Genomic DNA, 18969 nt, shown 5'->3' on the forward strand with positions numbered 1-18969 from the left:
CTTTCGGTTAACAGCCGAACGCGCTAGCCAATTGCATATTACATATGATTTGCCACGGGTTTTATTTAGTGCATGTTTGTGTTGGAACCAATGTAGAACATTGTTGTAAATAATATGTTCTCGATCCAATATACAATACTGTAGTAAAATAATATGTGCTCGAATTTAAAGAAATGTCCAGGCTCGTGCAATTATATATATATATATAATATATATATAGATCTATATATATATATATATATATTCTATATATATGATGAATAATATAATCATCAATACTATTGGGTATAAACAATATGCATTATATTCCAGAGTATAAACAGTAACTATTTACGCCCAGGTGGGCTCGAGCCACCAACCTTTCGTTAACAGCCGAAGCGCTAGCCAATTGCATATTACATATGATTTGCCACTTACGTTTATTATCTAAGCCAAAATCATACCCCTAGACCAACGAGCCACGGTTTCTATCCAGTGTGTGTATGTGTTGGATCCAATGTACAACATTGTAAGAATAATAGGCAGTCCGAATTCAAGAAATGCCAGGGCTCGTCTTGGATTTGAACCCGGGACCTCCCACACCCAAAGCGGGGAATCATACCCCTAGACCAACAAGCCAAGGTTTTATCCAGTTGCATGTTTGTGTTCGAAACCAATGTACAACATTGTTGTAAATAATATGTTCTCGATCCAAAATACAATACTGTAGTAAATAATATGTGCTCGAATTTAAAGAAATGTCCGGGCTCGTGTAACTACTATATGATGAATAATATAATCATCAAATACTATTGGGTATAAAGAAAATGCATTGAATATTCCAGAGTATAAATAATAACTACTTTACGCCCCGGGTGGTCTCGAACCACCAACCTTTCGGTAACGCCAAACGCGCTAGCCATTGCGACACGAAGGCTCTTATCGTTTCTTGATAATAGTAGGAGTAAATTATATATAGCATAAACAATAATTATAATTATTGAACAATAATGGGTATAAACAACAATTATTCTTATACCCAATAACTACACTAATCTGTAACCCACGGCGCAACCAGTGCCCAATACCTGTCCATACATCGGGCCCGATTCACTTCACACAAATAGTTAACATTTACTTCACTCCTATAAAACTATACAAACTATACAAAGTCTACTTTCGGTTTGAGTGACAGCTTCTGAAACGCTGTACCCCCATGTAATAAATAATATGCCCTCTTATTGAAAGAAATGCCCGCGCTCGTCCAGGATTTGAACCCGGGACCTCCATCACCCAAGCGGGAATCATACCCCTAGACCAACGAACCACATGTTTCTACCAGTGCGTGTTTGTGTTGCATCCATGTACAACAAGAAAAGTCCGGGCTCGTCCGGGATTTGAACCCTGGAACTCCGCATCCTAGGAGGAAATCATACCCCTAGACCAACTTTTGGATTTGTCACTTACGTTTAATATCTAAGCCGAAATCATAACCCTAGACTAACAAGCCACGGGTTTTATCCAGTTGCATGTTTGTTTTGGAACCAATGTACAACATTGTTGTAATAATTATATTCTCGATCCATATACAATACTGTAGTAAATAATATGTGCTCGATTTAGAGAAATGTCCGGGCTCGTGCAAATTATATATATATATGATGAATAATATAATCATCAAATATTATTGAGTATAAACAATACGCATTGAACATTCCAGAGTATAAACAGTACCTACTTTTACGCCCCCGGGTGGGCTCGAACCACCAACCTTTCGGTTAACAGCCGAACGCGCTAGCCAATTGCGCCACGGAGGATCTTATCGCGCTGTTGATAATAGTAGGAGTAAATTTATATAGCATAAACAATAATTAAAATTATTGAACAATAATGGGGTATGAGTAACAATTATTGTACGCCCCCGGGTGGGTTCAATCCACCAACCTTTCGGTTAAACTTTAAATATTACTAATGAAAAGGCGTTTTTCACATTTTACACATGATTGCCCACTGCGTGTTTGTGTTGGATCCAATGTACAAAATTGTAGTAAGTAATACGCACTCGTATTTAAGGAAATATCCGGGCTCGTACGGGATTTAAACCCGGACCTCCCGCACCCAAAGCGGAAATCATATCCTAGACCACGAGCCACGGGTTGTACCCACTGCGTATTTGGGTGCATCCAATGTGGCGGCATGCCAAGGGTTCTATTCAATAAACACATTTTACACATGATTTGCCACTTACGTTTAATATCTAAGCCAAAATCATAACCCTAGACCAACAAGCCACGGGTTTTATCCAGTGCATGTTTGTCCGGCTCGTGGCAAACTAATATATGATGAATAATATAAATCATCAAATACTATTGGGTATAAAGAATATGCATTGAATATTCCAGAGTATAAATAATAACTACTTTACGCCCCAAGGTGGTCTCGAACCACCAACCTTTCGGTTAACAGCCGAACGCGCTAGCCAATTGCGCCACGGAGGCTCTTATCGCTTCTTGATAATAGTAGAAGTAAATTATATATAGCATAAACAATATAATTATTGAACAATAAAGGGTATAAACAACAATTATTCTTATACCCAATAAACTACACTAATCTGTAACCCACGGCGCAACCAGTGCCCAATACGTGTCCATACTTCGGGCCCGATTCACTTCACACACAAATTGTTAACATTTACTTCACTCCTATAAACTATACAAACTATACAAAGTCTACTTTCGGTTTGAGTGACAGCTTCTGAAACGCTGTACCCCCATGTAATAAATAATATGCCCTCGAACTGAAAGAAATGCCCGCGCTCGTCCAGGATTTGAACCCTGGACCTCCATCACCCAAAGCGGGAATCATACCCCTAGACCAACGAACCACATGTTCTACCCAGTGCGTGTTTGTGTTGCATCCAATGTACAACAAGAAAAGTCCGGGCTCGCCCGGATTTGAACCCTGGAACTCTCGCATCCTAGGAGGAAATCATACCCCTAGACCAACTTTTGGAATTGTCACTTACGTTTAATACTAAGCCGAATCATAACCCTAGACCAACAAGCCACTGGGTTTTATCCAGTTGCATGTTTGTTTTGGAACCAATGTACAACATGTTGTAAATAATATATTCTCGATCCAATATACAATACTGTAGTAAATAATATGTGCTCGAATTTAGAGAAATGTCCGGCCGTTGTAGTGAATGTTCTCGATCCAATATACAATACTGTAGTAAATAATATGTGCTCGAATTTAAGAAATGTCCAGACTCGTGCAAATTAATATGATGAATAATATAATCATCAAATACTATTGGGTATAAACAATATGCATTGAATATTCCAGTGTATGAACAGTAACTACTTTACGCCGGAAGCTCTTATCGCGCTGTTGATATAGTAGGTAGTATTATATATAGCATAAATAATAAATATAATTATTGAACAATAATGGGGATGAAATAACAATTATTGTACGCCTCCGGGTAGGTTCAATCCACCAACCTTTCGGTTAAACTTAAATATTACTACTGAAAGGCGTTTGTTCGTTACTTATTATAACCTATATTTACACATCACTTATCCTAAAACATTGCTTATTCTAACATGGAACTTATATCTACACTAATCTGTAACCCATGCTGCATCCAATGTACAAACATTGTAGTAAATAATATGTGCTCGAATTTAAAGAAAAGTCCGGCTCGTCCGGAATTTGAACCCGGGACTCCCCACCCTAAGCGGAAATCATACCCTCCTAGACCAACGAGCCACGCGGTATACTCAATTAACACATTTTACAAATGATTTGCCACTTACGTTTATTATCTAAGCCAAAATCATACCCCTAGACCAACGAGCCACGGGTTCTATCCAGTGCGTGATTGTGTTGGATCCAATGTACAACATTGTAGTAAATAATAGGCACTCGGATTTAAAGAAATGTCAGGGCTCGTCCGGGATTTAAACCCGGGACCTCTCGCACCCAAAGCGGGAATCATACCCCTAGACCAACGAGCCACGGCTTGTACCCACTGCGTATTTGTGTTGCATCAAATGTACAACATGCCACGGGTTCTATTTAATAAACACATTTTACACATAATTTGCCACTTACGTTTAATATCTAAGCCAAAATCATAACCTTAGACGAACAAGCCACAAGCATCCAATGTACAACATTGTAGTAAATAATATGTGCTCGAATTTAAAGAAAAGTCCGGGCTCGTCCGGGATTTCAACCTGGGACCTCCCACACCATAAGCGGAAATCGTACCCCTAGACCAACGAGCCACGCGTTATACTCAATAAACACATTTTACATATAATTCGCCACTTACGTTTATTATCTAAGCCAAAATCATACCCCTAGACCAACGAGCCACGGGTTCTATCCACATGTTCGAACCACATGTTCATACCCCTAGACCAACTTTTGGATTTGTCACTTACGTTTAATATCTAAGCCGAAATCATAACCCTAGACCAACAAGCCACGGGTTTTATCCAGTTGCATGTTTGTGTTGGAACCAATGTACAACATTGATGTAAATAATATGTTCTCGATCCAATATACAATACTGTAGTAAATAATATGTGCTCGAATTTAAAGAAATGTCCGGGCTCGTGCAAATTATATATATGATGAATAATATAATCATCAAATACTATTGGGTATAAACAATATGCATTGAATATTCCAGTGTATAAACAGTAACTACTTTACGCCCCCGGGTGGGCTCAAACCAACAACCTTTCGGTTAACAGCCGAACGCGCTAGCCAATTGCGCCACGGAGGCTCTTACCGCGCTGTTGATAATAGTAGGAGTAAATTATATATAGCATAAACAATAATTAAAATTATTGAACAATAATGGGTATGAATAACAATTATTGTACGCCCCCGGGTGGGTTCAATCCACCATTCTTACGGTTAAACTTTAAATATTACTAATGAAAAGGCGTTTTTCACATGATTTGCCCACTGCGTGTTTGTGTTGGATCTAATGTACAACATTGTAGTAAGTAATACGCACTCGTATTTAAGGAAATATCCGGGCTCGTCCGGGATTTAAACGCGGGACCTCCCGCACCCAAAGCGGAAATCATACCCCTAGACCAACGAGCCACGGGTTGTACGCACTGCGTATTTGTGTTGCATTCAATGTACAACATGCCACGGGTTCTATTCAATAAACATATTTTACACATGATTTGCCACTTACGTTTAATATCTAAGCCGAAATCATAACCCTAGACCAACTAGCCACGGGTTTTATCCAGTGCATATTTGTGTTGGAACAAATGTACAACATTGTTGTAAATAATATGTTCTCGATCCAATATACAATACTGTAGTAAATAATATGTGGTCGAATTTAAAGAAATGTCCGGGCTCGTACATCGTACATATATGATGAATAATATAATCATCAAATACTATTGGGTATTAAGAATATGCATTGAATATTCCAGAGTATAAATAATAACTACTTTACGCCCCCGGGTGGTCTCGAACCACCAACCTTTCGGTTAACAGCTGAACGCGCTAGCCAATTGCGCCACGGAGGCTCTTATCGCTTCTTGATAATAGTAGGAGTAAATTATATATAGCATGAACAATAATTATAATTATTGAACAATAATGGGTATAAACAACAATTATTCTTATACCCAATAAACTACACTAATCTGTAACCCACGCGGTATACTCAATAAACACATTTTGCACATGATTTGTCACTTACGTTGATTATCTAAGCCCAAATCATACCCCTAGACCAACGAGCCACGGGTTCTATCCAGTGCGTGTTTGTGTTGCATCCAATGTACAACATTGTAGTAAATAATATGTTCTCGATCCAATATACATTATTGTAGTAAATAATACGTGCTCGAATCTAAAGAAACGTCCGGCCTCGTCCGGGATTGGAACCCGGGACCTCCCGCACCCTAAGCGGAAATCACACCCCTAGACCAACGAGCCACGCGATATACTCAATAAACACATTTTACACATGATTTTCACATCTCAATAAACACATTTTACCCGGGACGACTGGTAACCCACGGCGCAACCAGTGCCCAATACCTGTCTATACATCGGGCCTGATTCACTTCACACACAAATAGTTAACATTTACTTCACTCCTATAAACTATAGAAACTATACAAAGTCTACTTTCGGTTTGAGTGACAGCTTCTGAAACGCTGTACCCCCATGTAATAAATAATATACGCTCGAATTGGAAGAAATGCCCGCGCTCGTCCAGGATTTGAACCCGGGACCTCCCGCACCCAAAGCGGAAATCATATCCTAGATCAACGAGCCACGGGTTGTACCCACTGCGTATTTGTGTTGCATCCAATGTACAACATGCCACGGGTTCTATTCAATAAACACATTTTACACATGATTTGCCACTTACGTTTAATATCTAAGCCAAAATCATAACCCTAGACCAACAAGCCACAAGCATCCAATGTACAACATTGTAGTAAATAACATGTGCTCGGATTTAAAGAAAAGTCCAGGCTCGTCCGGGATTTGAACCTGAGACCTCCCGCACCCTAAGCGGAAATCATGCTCCTAGATCAACGAGCCATGCGGTATACTCAATAAACACATTTTACATATGATTTGCCACTTACGTTTATTATCTAAGCCAAAATCATACCCCTAGACCAACGAGCCACGGGTTCTATCCAGTGCGTGTTTGTGTTGCATCCAATGTACAACATTGTAGTAAATAATATATTCTCGATCCAATATACATTGTAGTCAATAATATGTGCTCGAATTTATAGAAATGTCCGGGCTCGTCCGGGATTTGAACCCGGGACCTCCGGCACCATAAGCGGAAATCGTACCCCTAGACCAACGAACCACGCGTTATACTCAATAAACACATTTTACATATGATTCGCCACTTACATTTATTATCTAAGCCAAAATCATACCCCTAGACCAACGAGCCACGGGTTCCATCCACATGTTCGAACCACATGTTCTACCCAGCGCGTGTTTGTGTTGCATCCAATGTACAACATTGTAGTAAATAATATGTGCTCGAATTTAAAGAAAAGTCCGGGCTCGTCCGGGATTTGAACCCGGGACCTCCCGCAGCCTAAGCGGAAATCATACCCCTAAACCAACGAGCCACCGGTTGTACCCACTGCGTATTTGTGTTGCATTCAATGTACAACATGCCACGGGTTCTACTCAATAAACACATTTTACACATGATTTGCCACTTACGTTTAATATCTAAGCCGAAATCATAACCCGAGACCAACAAGCCACGGGTTTTATCCAGTGCATGTTTGTGTTGGAACCAATGTACAACATTGTTGTAAATAATATGTTCTCGATTCAATATACAATACTGTAGTAAATAATATGTGCTCGAATTTAAAAAAATGTCCTGGCTCGTGTAAACTACATATATGATGAATAATATAATCATCAAATACTATTGGGTATAAAGAATATGCATTGAATATTCCAGAGTATAAATAATAACTACTTCACGCCCCGGGGTGGTCTCGAACCACCAACCTTTCGGTTAACAGCCGAACGCGCTAGCCAATTGCGCCACGGAGGCTCTTACCGCTTTTTGATAATAGTAGAAGTAAATTATATATAGCATAAACAATAATTATAATTATTGAACAATAATGGGTTCAAACAACAATTATTCTTATACCCAATAAACTACACTAATCTGTAACCCACGGCGCAACCAGTGCCCAATACCTGTCCATACATCGGGCCCGATTCAGTTCACACACAAATAGTTAACATTTACTTCACTCCTATAAACTATACAAACTATACAATGTCTACTTTCGGTTTGAGTGACAGCTTCTGAAACGCTGTACTCCCATGTAATAAATAATATGCCCTCAAATTGAAAGAAATGCCCGCGCTCGTCCAGGATTTGAACCCGGGACCTCCCCCACCCAAAGTGGGAACCATACCCCTAGACCAACGAACCACATGTTCTACCCAGTGCGTGTTTGTGTTGCATCCAATGTAAAACATTGTAGTGAATAATATGTGCTCGAATTTGAAGAAAAGTTCGTGCTCGTCCGTGATTTGAACCCGTGACCTCCCGCACCCTAAGCGGAAATCATACCCCTAAAACAACTTTTGGATTTGCCACTTACGTTTAATATCTTAGCCGAAATCATAACCCTAGACCAACAAGCCACGGGTTCTATCCAGTTGCATGTTTGTGTTGGTACCAATGTACAACATTGTTGTAAATAATATGTTCTTGATCCAATATACAATACTGTAGTAAATGATATGTGCTCGAATTTAGAGAAATGTCCGGGCTCGTGCAAATTATATATATGATGAATAATATAATCATCAAATATTATTGAGTATAAACAATATGCACCGAATATTCCAGAGTATAAACAGTAACTACTTTACGCCCCCGGGTGGGCTCGAACAACCAACCTTCCGGTTAACAGCCGAACGCGCTAGCCAATTGCGCCACGGAGGCTCTTATCGCGCTGTTGATAATAGTAGGAGTAAATTATATATAGCATAAACAATAATTAAAATTATTGAACAATAATGGGTATGAATAACAATTATTGTACGCCCCCGGGTGGGTTCAATCCACCAACCTTACGGTTAAACTTTAAATATTACTAATGAAAAGGCGTTTTTCACATTTTACACATGATTTGCCCACTGCGTGTTTGTGTTGGATCCAATGTACAACATTGTAGTTAGTAATACGCACTCGTATTTAAGGAAATATCCGGGGTCGTCCGGGATTTAAACCCGGGACCTCCCGCACCCAAAGGGAAACCATATCTTAGACCAACGAGCCACGGCTTGTACCCACTGCGTATTTGTGTTGCATCCAATGTGCAGCATGCCACGGGTTCTATTCAATAAACACATTTTACACATGATTTGCCACTTACGTTTAATATCTAAGCCAAAATCATAACCCTAGACCAACAAGCCACGGGTTTTATCCAGTGCATGTTTGTGTTGGAACCAATGTACAACATTGTTGTAAATAATATGTTCCCGATCCAATATACAATAATGTAATAAATAATATGTGCTCGAATTTAAAGAAATGTCCGAGCTCGTGTAAACTACATATATGATGAATAATATAATCATCAACTACTATTGGGTATAAACAATATGCATTGAATATTCCAGAGTATAAATAATGACTACTTTACGCCCCCGGGTGGGCTCGAACCACCAACCTTTCTGTTAACAGCCGAATATTCACATTTAATAATAACTTATCCTAAAACATTGCTTATTCTAACATGGAACTTATATCTACACTAATCTGTAACCCATGTTGCATCCAATGTACAACATTGTAGTAAATAATATGTGCTCGAATTTAAAGAAAAGTCCGGGCTCGTCCGGGATTTGAACCCGGGACCTCTTGCACCCTAAGCGAAAATCACACTCCTAGACCAACGAGCCTCGCGGTATACTCAATAAACACCAATTATAGTAAATAATAGGCACTCGAATTTAAAGAAATGTCAGGGCTCGTCCGGGATTTGAACCCGGGACCTCCCGCACCCAAAGCGGGAATCATACCCCTAGACCAACGAGCCACGGGTCGTACCCACTGCGTTTTTGTGTTGCATCCAATGTACAACATGCCATGGGTTCTACTCACTAAACACATTTTACCCATAATTTGCCACTTACGTTTAATATCTAAGCCGAAATCATAACCCTAGAAAAACAAGCCACGGGTTTTATCCAGTGCATGTTTGTGTTGGAACCAATGTAGAACATTGTTGTAAATAATATGTTCTCGATCCAATATACAATACTGTAGTAAATAATATGTGCTCGAATTTAAAGAAATGTCCAGGCTCGTGCAAATTATATATATATATATATATATATATATATATATATATATATATATATATATATATATATATTATATATATATATATATATATATATATATATTTTTTGAATAGTCTTGAATTTGATGTTGATATATATGTTTAATTTGAGTTTAATATTCGGGCGTAACATCAATAAAAATAGTATGAGTTTTTTTTAAAAAATTATTTATTTAAAATCCATACGTTTCGGCTAGCATCTTAGCCATCATTCAGTGGTAATCAAGTTAACTATAAAAATTGAAACTAAATAAATTATATGAAAGGAAATTTCATGGGAAAACAATAATAATAATAATAGTAATAAAACACTTACAATTTTGTATCCTAATATAGCATATGAAACCATTATTAATCCATGGTATGAGTATGTGCACATTGATAAGATATGTATTTTTTAACACAAACATCACAAATGGTAAAACACACTAATAATCATGATAACTTGACAAGTTGTCGAAACTATGTATTTACTCTTCGGAGTTTAGGATAGAAATGTCACAACTTTCTCAAAGTAGTTTTTAGCATGTGTTGATATTTTTTGGAAAATTTAAAAGGCGATGGGATTTTGTTATTTTTTAAGGAATTTTGACACGCTATTAAGAACCACGTGTTTGTTTCGTTCAGGGCCGTATTGTCAAAGCGTTTGTTTATAACTTTGTCGTTATGTAATTGTAAAAACAACCCCTCAGCGAATCTTCTTTTAATTGTATTCTCTTCAAAATGTAAAATTTTAGGGTTAAAAAAAACGATATTATGATTTAAATTTTTAATATGCTTAGTTAACATTGTTTTAAATTGCTTGGGATTTTTTGAATTATTTTTGTGTTGATTAAGGCGTTTACTCAGGTTTTGGCTAGTTTCTCCAATATAAAAGAGTTCGCAATTAGAGCAATTAATTTGATATACCAAATTCCTGAGGCGGTCAAAATTGAACTTAGATTTCATTTGTGTAAAAATTGAACTAAGGGTTGCATCACAATTACATACCAACAGAATGCCACACTGTTGAAATAGTTTTTTCCACGAGAAATATAAATCTTTTACGTACGGTAGGCAAATGACACCAGTATATGATTCTAAGTCTAAACGGTTTTTATGGTCTGTGAGGTCTTTTTGTTTGTTAAAAATGTAACTGCGTCTGTTATTTACGACCGAGTTGATTATGTTCGTAGGATATGAGTTGTTTTTCAGTGTGTTTATAACCAGGTCAATGTTCGTGTACCAGAAGTTTTTGTCAGATAGTAATATGGCGTGGTCTGTTAAATTTATTATTGTCGCTATTTTCATTTTAAGAGGGTGGTATGAGTGGTAATTTATGTATCGTCCGGAGCTAGTTGGTTTCTGGTACCAGTTAGTAATTAGTCGGTGGTCATTTGTACGTATTAGTCTGATGTCTAGAAAACTAATCGAATTCATTGTCTCTAATTCTACGGTAAACTGTAGTTTTTTATTAAAATTGTTAAAATTATCAGTAAATATGTTAATGTCTTCTTCCGGAATACAAGTAATGATATCGTCTACATATCGGTAATAAAAGATTTGTTTATTATAATTATTAAAAATTTTGTTTTCTACTAATTGTAAGGAAATTTCTACTAAAGACGGAGATGCGGGAGATCCCATTGGGGTGCCAAAAATTTGGTAATAAAATGATCCATTAAATTCAAAATAGGTGTTAGAGACAATGAATTTGATGATTTCTCTAAACCAATGTAAAGATAATGTGGTGTGAAGGCTAATTTCACTCCATCTGCTGGTGATGGCGTTTAGTATTAGGTCTAGTGGCACATTTGTAAATAGGGATATAACGTCTAGGCTAATTAGTTTATAATTATTGGGAATGGAAATATTATTAAGAAGTTTGACAAGCTCGAAGGAATTTTTAATGTAATATGGGGACTGTTTTGTTATTATTGTTAAGATATTACTAATGTACTTGGATAATTTGTATAGTGGAGAATTTATGTCTGAAACAATCGGTCTATAAGGTAGGTTTGTTTTGTGTATTTTAGGAAGGCCGTATAATCTTAGAAAGTATGGGTGTAAATTTTTTAAGTTTGTAGCTGTATCTTTTGTGATTTGTTTATTGGTAACTAATTTGTCTAGAAGTTTATGACAGGAGCGGTTAATGTGTTCGGTTGGGTCGTTGTTTATGGTCGTGTAGGTACTGTCGTCCGAGAGTGATTCAGTAATTTTTTGTAAATAGTCCTCTTTGTCAAGAATAACTGTGACGTTTCCTTTGTCTGCTCTTGTCACGATGATGTTAGGATGGTTTTTTAAAAATAATTTACAACTTTTGAGATCTCTAAGAATGTCAGTATAATTCGAATTTTTTATATTGAAAGAATTGATGTACGAAATAAATTTTTTGCAAAAAAGGGTTCTGGTATGAGATTTCTGTTTAGGATCTTTAATTTGTTGCAAACCATTTTCTAAGTTCGAGAGTAATTTAATGAAATTAAAATTGTTAGGACAGTTGGGAACAGCAAAATTGGGGCCTAATGCAAAAATGTATCGAAGTCTATCTGGGATCTCAATAGATGAGAAGTTTTTTAGCCATTTGTTGATGACGTTTTCATCTAAAGTTATTTTACTATGTTCTATTTTATTTTGTAATAATTTGTTAAATTTATTTTTGTAAGATTGTTTTAGGTTAATGGAATGTTTATTGTTTTTAATATTTTCGAAGTGGAGAAAATCGTTGACAATTTCGGACTCAACTGTACGAAACAACCAATTGGTAATTTTTGCGGTGGTATTCCTGAAGTTGTGTATATTTTTAATGCAACTTTCTATCGTTAAAGAAATAAATTTTAAGCTAAGATTTTCTACTGTATTATCCTGTGACTTATTAGAAATAGGTTTGAATTTTTTTACATTGATTTTGTAAAAGTTTGGTATTATTTTTTCTTTTTGACATCTTAATAAGAAGACATGTTTATTAGTGTTTACAATGATTTTTGAATTTAATTTAGAAACTGCTTTAAATTGTGAATATATATAGATCCCGTAGTTGCGCCTGATAAATTCATAAAACGATTGGTCATCACGTGTATTGAAGGTTTCTTGCCTGTTCTTGTGTACTTGATGGACGAATGGTTTGATATGACGATGTGGATCCATGGTTCGTAGAGTGTATTGTAGGTTTTTAAGAAAATTATATGATAACTAGTGTATTAAGTCAATAATCCTTTTTTCAGCCCAGGAGTGATATTTTTGAATAGTCTTGAATTTGATGTTGATATATATGTTTAATTTGAGTTTAATATTCGGGCGTAACATCAATAAAAATAGTATGAGTTTTTTTTTTAAATTATTTATTTAAAATCCATACGTTTCGGCTAGCATCTTAGCCATCATTCAGTGGTAATCAAGATAACTATAAAAATTGAAACTAAATAAATTATATGAAAGGAAATTTCATGGAAAAACAATAATAATAATAATAGTAATAAAACACTTAAAATTTTGTATCCTAATATAGCATATGAAACCATTATTAATCCATGGTATGAGTATGTGCACATTGATAAGATATGTATTTTTTAACACAAAAATCACAAATGGTAAAACACACTAATAATCATGATAACTTGACAAGTTGTCGAAACTATGTATTTACTCTTCGGAGTTTAGGATAGAAATGTCACAACTTTCTCAAAGTAGTTTTTAGCATGTGTTGATATTTTTTGGAAAATTTAAAAGGCGATGGGATTTTGTTATTTTTTAAGGAATTTTGACACGCTATTAAGAAACCACGTGTTCGTTTCGTTCAGGGCCGTATTGTCAAAGCGTTTGTTTATAACTTTGTCGTTATGTAATTGTAAAAACAACCCCTCAGCGAATCTTCTTTTAATTGTATTCTCTTCAAAATGTAAAATTTTAGGGTTAAAAAAATCGATATTATGATTTAAATTTTTAATATGCTCAGTTAACATTGTTTTAAATTGCTTGGGATTTTTTGAATTATTTTTGTGTTGATTAAGGCGTTTACTCACGTTTTGGCTAGTTTCTCCAATATAAAAGAGTTCGCAATTAAAGCAATTAATTTGATATACCAAATTCCTGAGGCGGTCAAAATTGAACTTAGATTTCATTTGTGTAAAAATTGAACTAAGGGTTGCATCACAATTACATACCAACAGAATGCCACACTGTTGAAATAGTTTTTTCCACGAGAAATATAAATCTTTTACGTACGGTAGGCAAATGACACCAGTATTAAATTTATATCTTACGTATATTATCTAAGCCCAAATCATATCCCTAGACCAACGAGCCACGGGTTCTATCCAGTGCGTGTTTGTGTTGCATCCAATGTACAACATTGTAGTAAATAATATATTCTCGATCCAATATACATTATTGTAGTCAATAATATGTGATCGAATTTATAGAAATGTCCGGGTTCGTCCGGGATTTGAACCCGGGACCTCCGGCACCGTAAGAGGAAATCGTACCCCTAGACCAACGAGCCACGCGTTTTACGCAATAAACACATTTTACATATGATTCGCCACTTACATTTATTATCTAAGCCAAAATCATACCCCTAGACTAACGAGCCACGGGTTCTATCCAGTCCGTGTTTGTGTTGCATCCAATGTACAACATTGTAGTAAATAATATGTTCTCGATCCAATATACATTATTGTAGTAAATAATATGTGCTCGAATTCAAAGAAATGTCCGGGCTCGTCCGGGAGTTGAAATCACACACCTACACCAACAAGCCACGCGGTATACTCAATAAACACATTTTACACATGATTTGCACATCTCAATAAACACATTTTACACACGATTTGCCCACTGCGTGTTTGTGTTGGATCCAATGTACAACATTGTGGTAAATAATAGGCACTAGAATTCAAAGAAATGTCAGGGCTCGTCATGATTTGCCACTTACGTTTAATATCTAAGCCAAAATCATAACCCTAGACCAACAAGCCACGGGTTTTATTCAGTGCATGTTTGTGTTGGAACCAATGTACAACATTGTTGTAAATAATATGTTCCCGATCCAATATACAATAATGTAATAAATAATATGTGCTCGAATTTAAAGAAATGTCCGGGCTCGTGTAAACTACATATATGATGAATAATATAATCATAAACTACTATTGGGTATAAACAATATATATTGAATATTCCAGAGTATAAATAATAACTACTTTACGCCCCCGGGTGGGCTCGAACCACCAACCTTTCTGTTAACAGCCGAATATTCACATTTAATAATAACTTATCCTAAAACATTGCTTATTCTAACATGGAACTTATATCTACACTAATCTGTCACCCATGTTGCATCCAATGTACAACATTGTAGTAAATAATATGTGCTCGAATTTAAAGGAAAGTCCGGGCTCGTCCGGGATTTGAACCCGACCTCTTGCACCCTAAGCGAAAATCACACTCCTAGACCAACGAGCCACGCGGTATACTCAATAAACACCAATTGTAGTAAATAATAGGCATTCGAATTTAAAGAAATGTCAGGGCTCGTCCGGGATTTGAACCCGGGACCTCCCGCACCCAAAGCGGGAATCATACCCCTAGACCAACGAGCCACGGGTCGTACCCACTGCGTTTTTGTGTTGCACCCAATGTACAACATGCCATGGGTTCTACTCACTAAACACATTTTACACATGATTTGCCACTTACGTTTAATATCTAAGCCGAAATCATAATCCTAGAAAAACAAGCCACGGGTTTTATCCAGTGCATGTTTGTGTTGGAACCAATGTAGAACATTGTTGTAAATAATATGTTCTCGATCCAATATACAATACTGTAGTAAATAATATGTGCTCGAATTTAAAGAAATGTCCAGGCTCGTGCAAATAATATATATATATATATATATATATATATATATATATATATATATGATGAATAATGTAATCATCAAATACTATTGGGTATAAACAATATGCATTGAATATTCCAGAGTATGACCAGTAACTAATTTACGCCCCCAGGTGGGTTCGAGCCACCAACCTTTCGGTTAACAGCCGAACGCGCTAGCCAATTGCATATTACATATGATTTTCCACGGGTTTTATCCAGTGCATGTTTGTGTTGGAACCAATGTAGAACATTGTTGTAAATAATATGTTCTCGATCCAATATACAATACTGTAGTAAATAATATGTGCTCGAATTTAAAGAAATGTCCAGGCTCGTGCAAATTATATATATATATATATATATATATATATATATATATGCAGCGACACTAGCTCTCCTACTATTGAAAAATAGTAGTAAAGAGCTACACTAGCCTTCACACTATTAGGGACCCTAATGTGTGGAGGGGGTCAGGCTACCAGGTATATAACCAAAGCAGCTACCGTCCTCGATCTCTTTTCTCTTCTACTGGTCGAGCAGGCAACACCTAGGAAAACTACGGAGTCCAACCGAGGAATACCAAGAATACCGGAATTCAACCAAGAAGATTTTGTAAATTATTATAATTTTGTAATAAACTTTATTTTTCATTTATAGTGTCTTGATTTTTATATGTGGGACCACCCCACATAATTGGTGACCCCGACGTGATTTGGACCACATAGCGTGTGAGCTGAACTACCATAGTCGATTATCCGCATAGAAGACAATAAAAAAACAATTAATGAATGAAGACATGCAGGACACTAAAAGGGAACTGGACGCAATCTCACGCACTCCGCACCTACCTCCATTTTTGAGTGAGAAACCGACATTGTGGTTCACAATAGCAGAAGCAATATTTTCTCGATGCCGCATCATCAATGACCTGGCTAAATATGAATTTGTAATATCTCACCTAGATTGCAAATATTTACTCCAGATAGAGGACGTTGTAAACTCTCCGCCTGCAGAGAATAAATACATAAAGCTAAAGGAGGAATTAATCAAAAGGCTATCAATTTCCGAACGGCAAAGGATAAGACAATTACTTTTGCAAGAAGAACTTGGTGATCGAAGTCCTTCTCAGTTCCTACGTCACCTTCGTTCATTGGTCGGAACAACTACAGTCGACAATTCACTCCTACGAGAAATCTGGATTCAACGACTACCGGTCCAGACCCAACAAATATTGCAAACCCAGATCAATGGAGACCTGGAAGAACTTGCATCGCTCGCCGACAAAATATGTGAGATTGCACAACCGCCAGTAGTCGCAGCAACTAGTAACAACCAACAGCAAGACATCATACAAAAACTAATTGATAAAAATGATCAACTAACACAGCGTGTGGAAGATCTTACAGAGCAATTAGCCAAGTTAACCTATCGTAGCAGACTCAATCTATCAGCAAATAGAAACTGTAGCCCATTTCGACAAGACAGGTCTAACGACTTCTTCAGACCGAGAAGTACTTCTAGATCGCGCAACCGAAAAACATTCTGTTGGTACCACGCCAAATTCGGAAAGAAGGCAAGAAAATGCGAGAGTCATTGTTCGTTCAGAGAGGAAAACTCCAACGGCAAGGAGTGATGGCGACCTATCCTTGCTCTTCATCAAGCCGTCGCCTCTTCATAAGTGATCGCAGAACTAAGGTACAGTTTTTGGTCGACACAGGTTCAGACGTTTGCGTGTATCCACGGCGCTTAACTGCTAAACCTAATCCACAACTAAACTATACTTTGTCTGCAGCCAATGGAACCAACATACGCACGTACGGGGATATTATTTTACAATTAGATTTTGGACTAAGAAGAAATTTTACTTGGAGATTCATCGTAGCAGACGTAACAATGCCTATACTTGGAGCAGACTTTTTGGCGTACTACAATATCATTATCGATATAAAGAATTCTCGTCTACATGACAACCTGACATCACTGTCATCTCCAGGATGTGTCACATTCTCTCGGATACAAAGTGTCAAGTCTATATTTGGAGACAGTGCATACAACAAATTATTAGCTGATTTTTCATCCATCACCAGACCATCAGGCTTGTGTCAAGAAAGCAAACACAAAACATTTCATTATATTAGAACCACTCCAGGACCTCCAGTTTCTTCTAGACCACGGCGCCTCAAGCCAGAATTACTTCGCGTAGCCAAAGAAGAATTTAAGAATATGGTAGAATTAGGCATTGCAAGACCCTCCGATAGTTCTTGGTCTTCACCTCTACGTCTGACACAGAAAAAGGATTCGACGTGGCGTCCATGCGGAGATTATCGGCTACTCAACTCACGCACAATTCCAGACAAATATCCCGTTCGTCATATTGCGGACTACGCCCATAATTTAGCAGGATGTACTATATTTTCAGTGATTGACTTAGTGAAAGCCTTTCAGCAAATTCCAGTCCATCCTGATGATATTGCAAAAACAGCAATAATAACACCATTTGGGTTGTTTGAGTTCCCGTATATGACTTTTGGACTAAGGAATGCAGCACAAACATTTCAGCGATTTATAGATGAGGTTACACAAGGTCTGGATTTTTGTTACGCATACCTAGATGATATTCTTATATCTTATCTCTAGCATATCGCTAGAAGAACACCAAGATCATCTCCGCCAATTATTTCAACGTCTGAAAGACCACGGCGTTGTCATTAATCCAGCGAAATGCGTATTAGGTGCACCCAAAGTTACATTTCTTGGTTATGAAATTTCTAAAGATGGAACTTTGCCACCACAAGACCGTATCAACGATCTCCAAGAATATCCGCTACCGGCAACCTACTCAAAGCTGCGACGCTTCATAGGAATGATTAATTATTATCGAAGGTTTATTCCTCACATAGCTGAATTTCTTGCTCCGCTACACAAGCTGCTCTCAGGATCTACCAAATCTGGATCACAACCAATTTCTTGGACTCCACAGCTTCAAGATAACTTTGACACTTGTAAAAAAGTATTGGCTAAAGCAACATTACTAGCACACCCTGTACCAAATGCTCAAACAGCATTATTTAGCGATGTATCTAACCATTCTATCGGTGCAGTATTACAGCAGTACATCAATGGCACTTGGCAACCTTTGGGCTTCTGTTTAAAAAAACTATCTGAGAAACAACAACTATGGCCAGCATATTATCGAGAA

General features: G+C 37.1%; 1 protein-coding gene and 12 non-coding genes across 13 annotated transcripts; 1 reads left to right on the plus strand and 12 right to left on the minus strand.

The window, feature by feature from the left end:
- Positions 1-1722: 1722 nt before the first annotated feature.
- Trnan-guu lies at positions 1723-1796 on the minus strand. The gene has a single exon. It is a non-coding gene; the product is annotated as a tRNA-Asn (tRNA).
- Positions 1797-2403: 607 nt separating this feature from the next.
- Trnan-guu lies at positions 2404-2477 on the minus strand. Its single transcript has one exon. It is a non-coding gene; the product is annotated as a tRNA-Asn (tRNA).
- Positions 2478-3932: 1455 nt separating this feature from the next.
- Trnap-ugg lies at positions 3933-4004 on the minus strand. The gene has a single exon. It is a non-coding gene; the product is annotated as a tRNA-Pro (tRNA).
- Positions 4005-4709: 705 nt separating this feature from the next.
- On the minus strand, positions 4710-4783 carry Trnan-guu. The gene has a single exon. It is a non-coding gene; the product is annotated as a tRNA-Asn (tRNA).
- Positions 4784-5040: 257 nt separating this feature from the next.
- Positions 5041-5112, minus strand: Trnap-ugg. Its single transcript has one exon. It is a non-coding gene; the product is annotated as a tRNA-Pro (tRNA).
- Positions 5113-5481: 369 nt separating this feature from the next.
- Trnan-guu lies at positions 5482-5555 on the minus strand. Its single transcript has one exon. It is a non-coding gene; the product is annotated as a tRNA-Asn (tRNA).
- Positions 5556-6799: 1244 nt separating this feature from the next.
- On the minus strand, positions 6800-6871 carry Trnah-aug. Its single transcript has one exon. It is a non-coding gene; the product is annotated as a tRNA-His (tRNA).
- A 202-nt stretch (positions 6872-7073) lies between these two features.
- Positions 7074-7145, minus strand: Trnap-agg. The gene has a single exon. It is a non-coding gene; the product is annotated as a tRNA-Pro (tRNA).
- A 369-nt stretch (positions 7146-7514) lies between these two features.
- Positions 7515-7588, minus strand: Trnan-guu. Its single transcript has one exon. It is a non-coding gene; the product is annotated as a tRNA-Asn (tRNA).
- An 838-nt stretch (positions 7589-8426) lies between these two features.
- Positions 8427-8500, minus strand: Trnan-guu. Its single transcript has one exon. It is a non-coding gene; the product is annotated as a tRNA-Asn (tRNA).
- A 1030-nt stretch (positions 8501-9530) lies between these two features.
- Trnap-ugg lies at positions 9531-9602 on the minus strand. Its single transcript has one exon. It is a non-coding gene; the product is annotated as a tRNA-Pro (tRNA).
- Positions 9603-15415: 5813 nt separating this feature from the next.
- Positions 15416-15487, minus strand: Trnap-ugg. The gene has a single exon. It is a non-coding gene; the product is annotated as a tRNA-Pro (tRNA).
- Positions 15488-16566: 1079 nt separating this feature from the next.
- LOC113389261 lies at positions 16567-17403 on the plus strand. The gene has a single exon (XM_026626315.1). It carries the CDS (start codon positions 16567-16569, stop codon positions 17401-17403), a length of 837 nt encoding a protein of 278 aa, XP_026482100.1.
- The last annotated feature ends 1566 nt before the right edge of the window (positions 17404-18969 follow it).

Source organism: Ctenocephalides felis, unplaced genomic scaffold, assembly GCF_003426905.1.
Source record: "Ctenocephalides felis isolate EL2017-DRISC unplaced genomic scaffold, ASM342690v1 CF-g0.4_SCAFFOLD_03573, whole genome shotgun sequence".
In the NCBI taxonomy this organism is placed as follows: domain Eukaryota; kingdom Metazoa; phylum Arthropoda; class Insecta; order Siphonaptera; family Pulicidae; genus Ctenocephalides; species Ctenocephalides felis.

Bases quoted from the DNA above. Each gene is read 5' to 3' on its own strand.
- LOC113389261 (XM_026626315.1), top strand. From the start codon at position 16,567: ATGCAGGACACTAAAAGGGAACTGGACGCAATCTCACGCACTCCGCAC.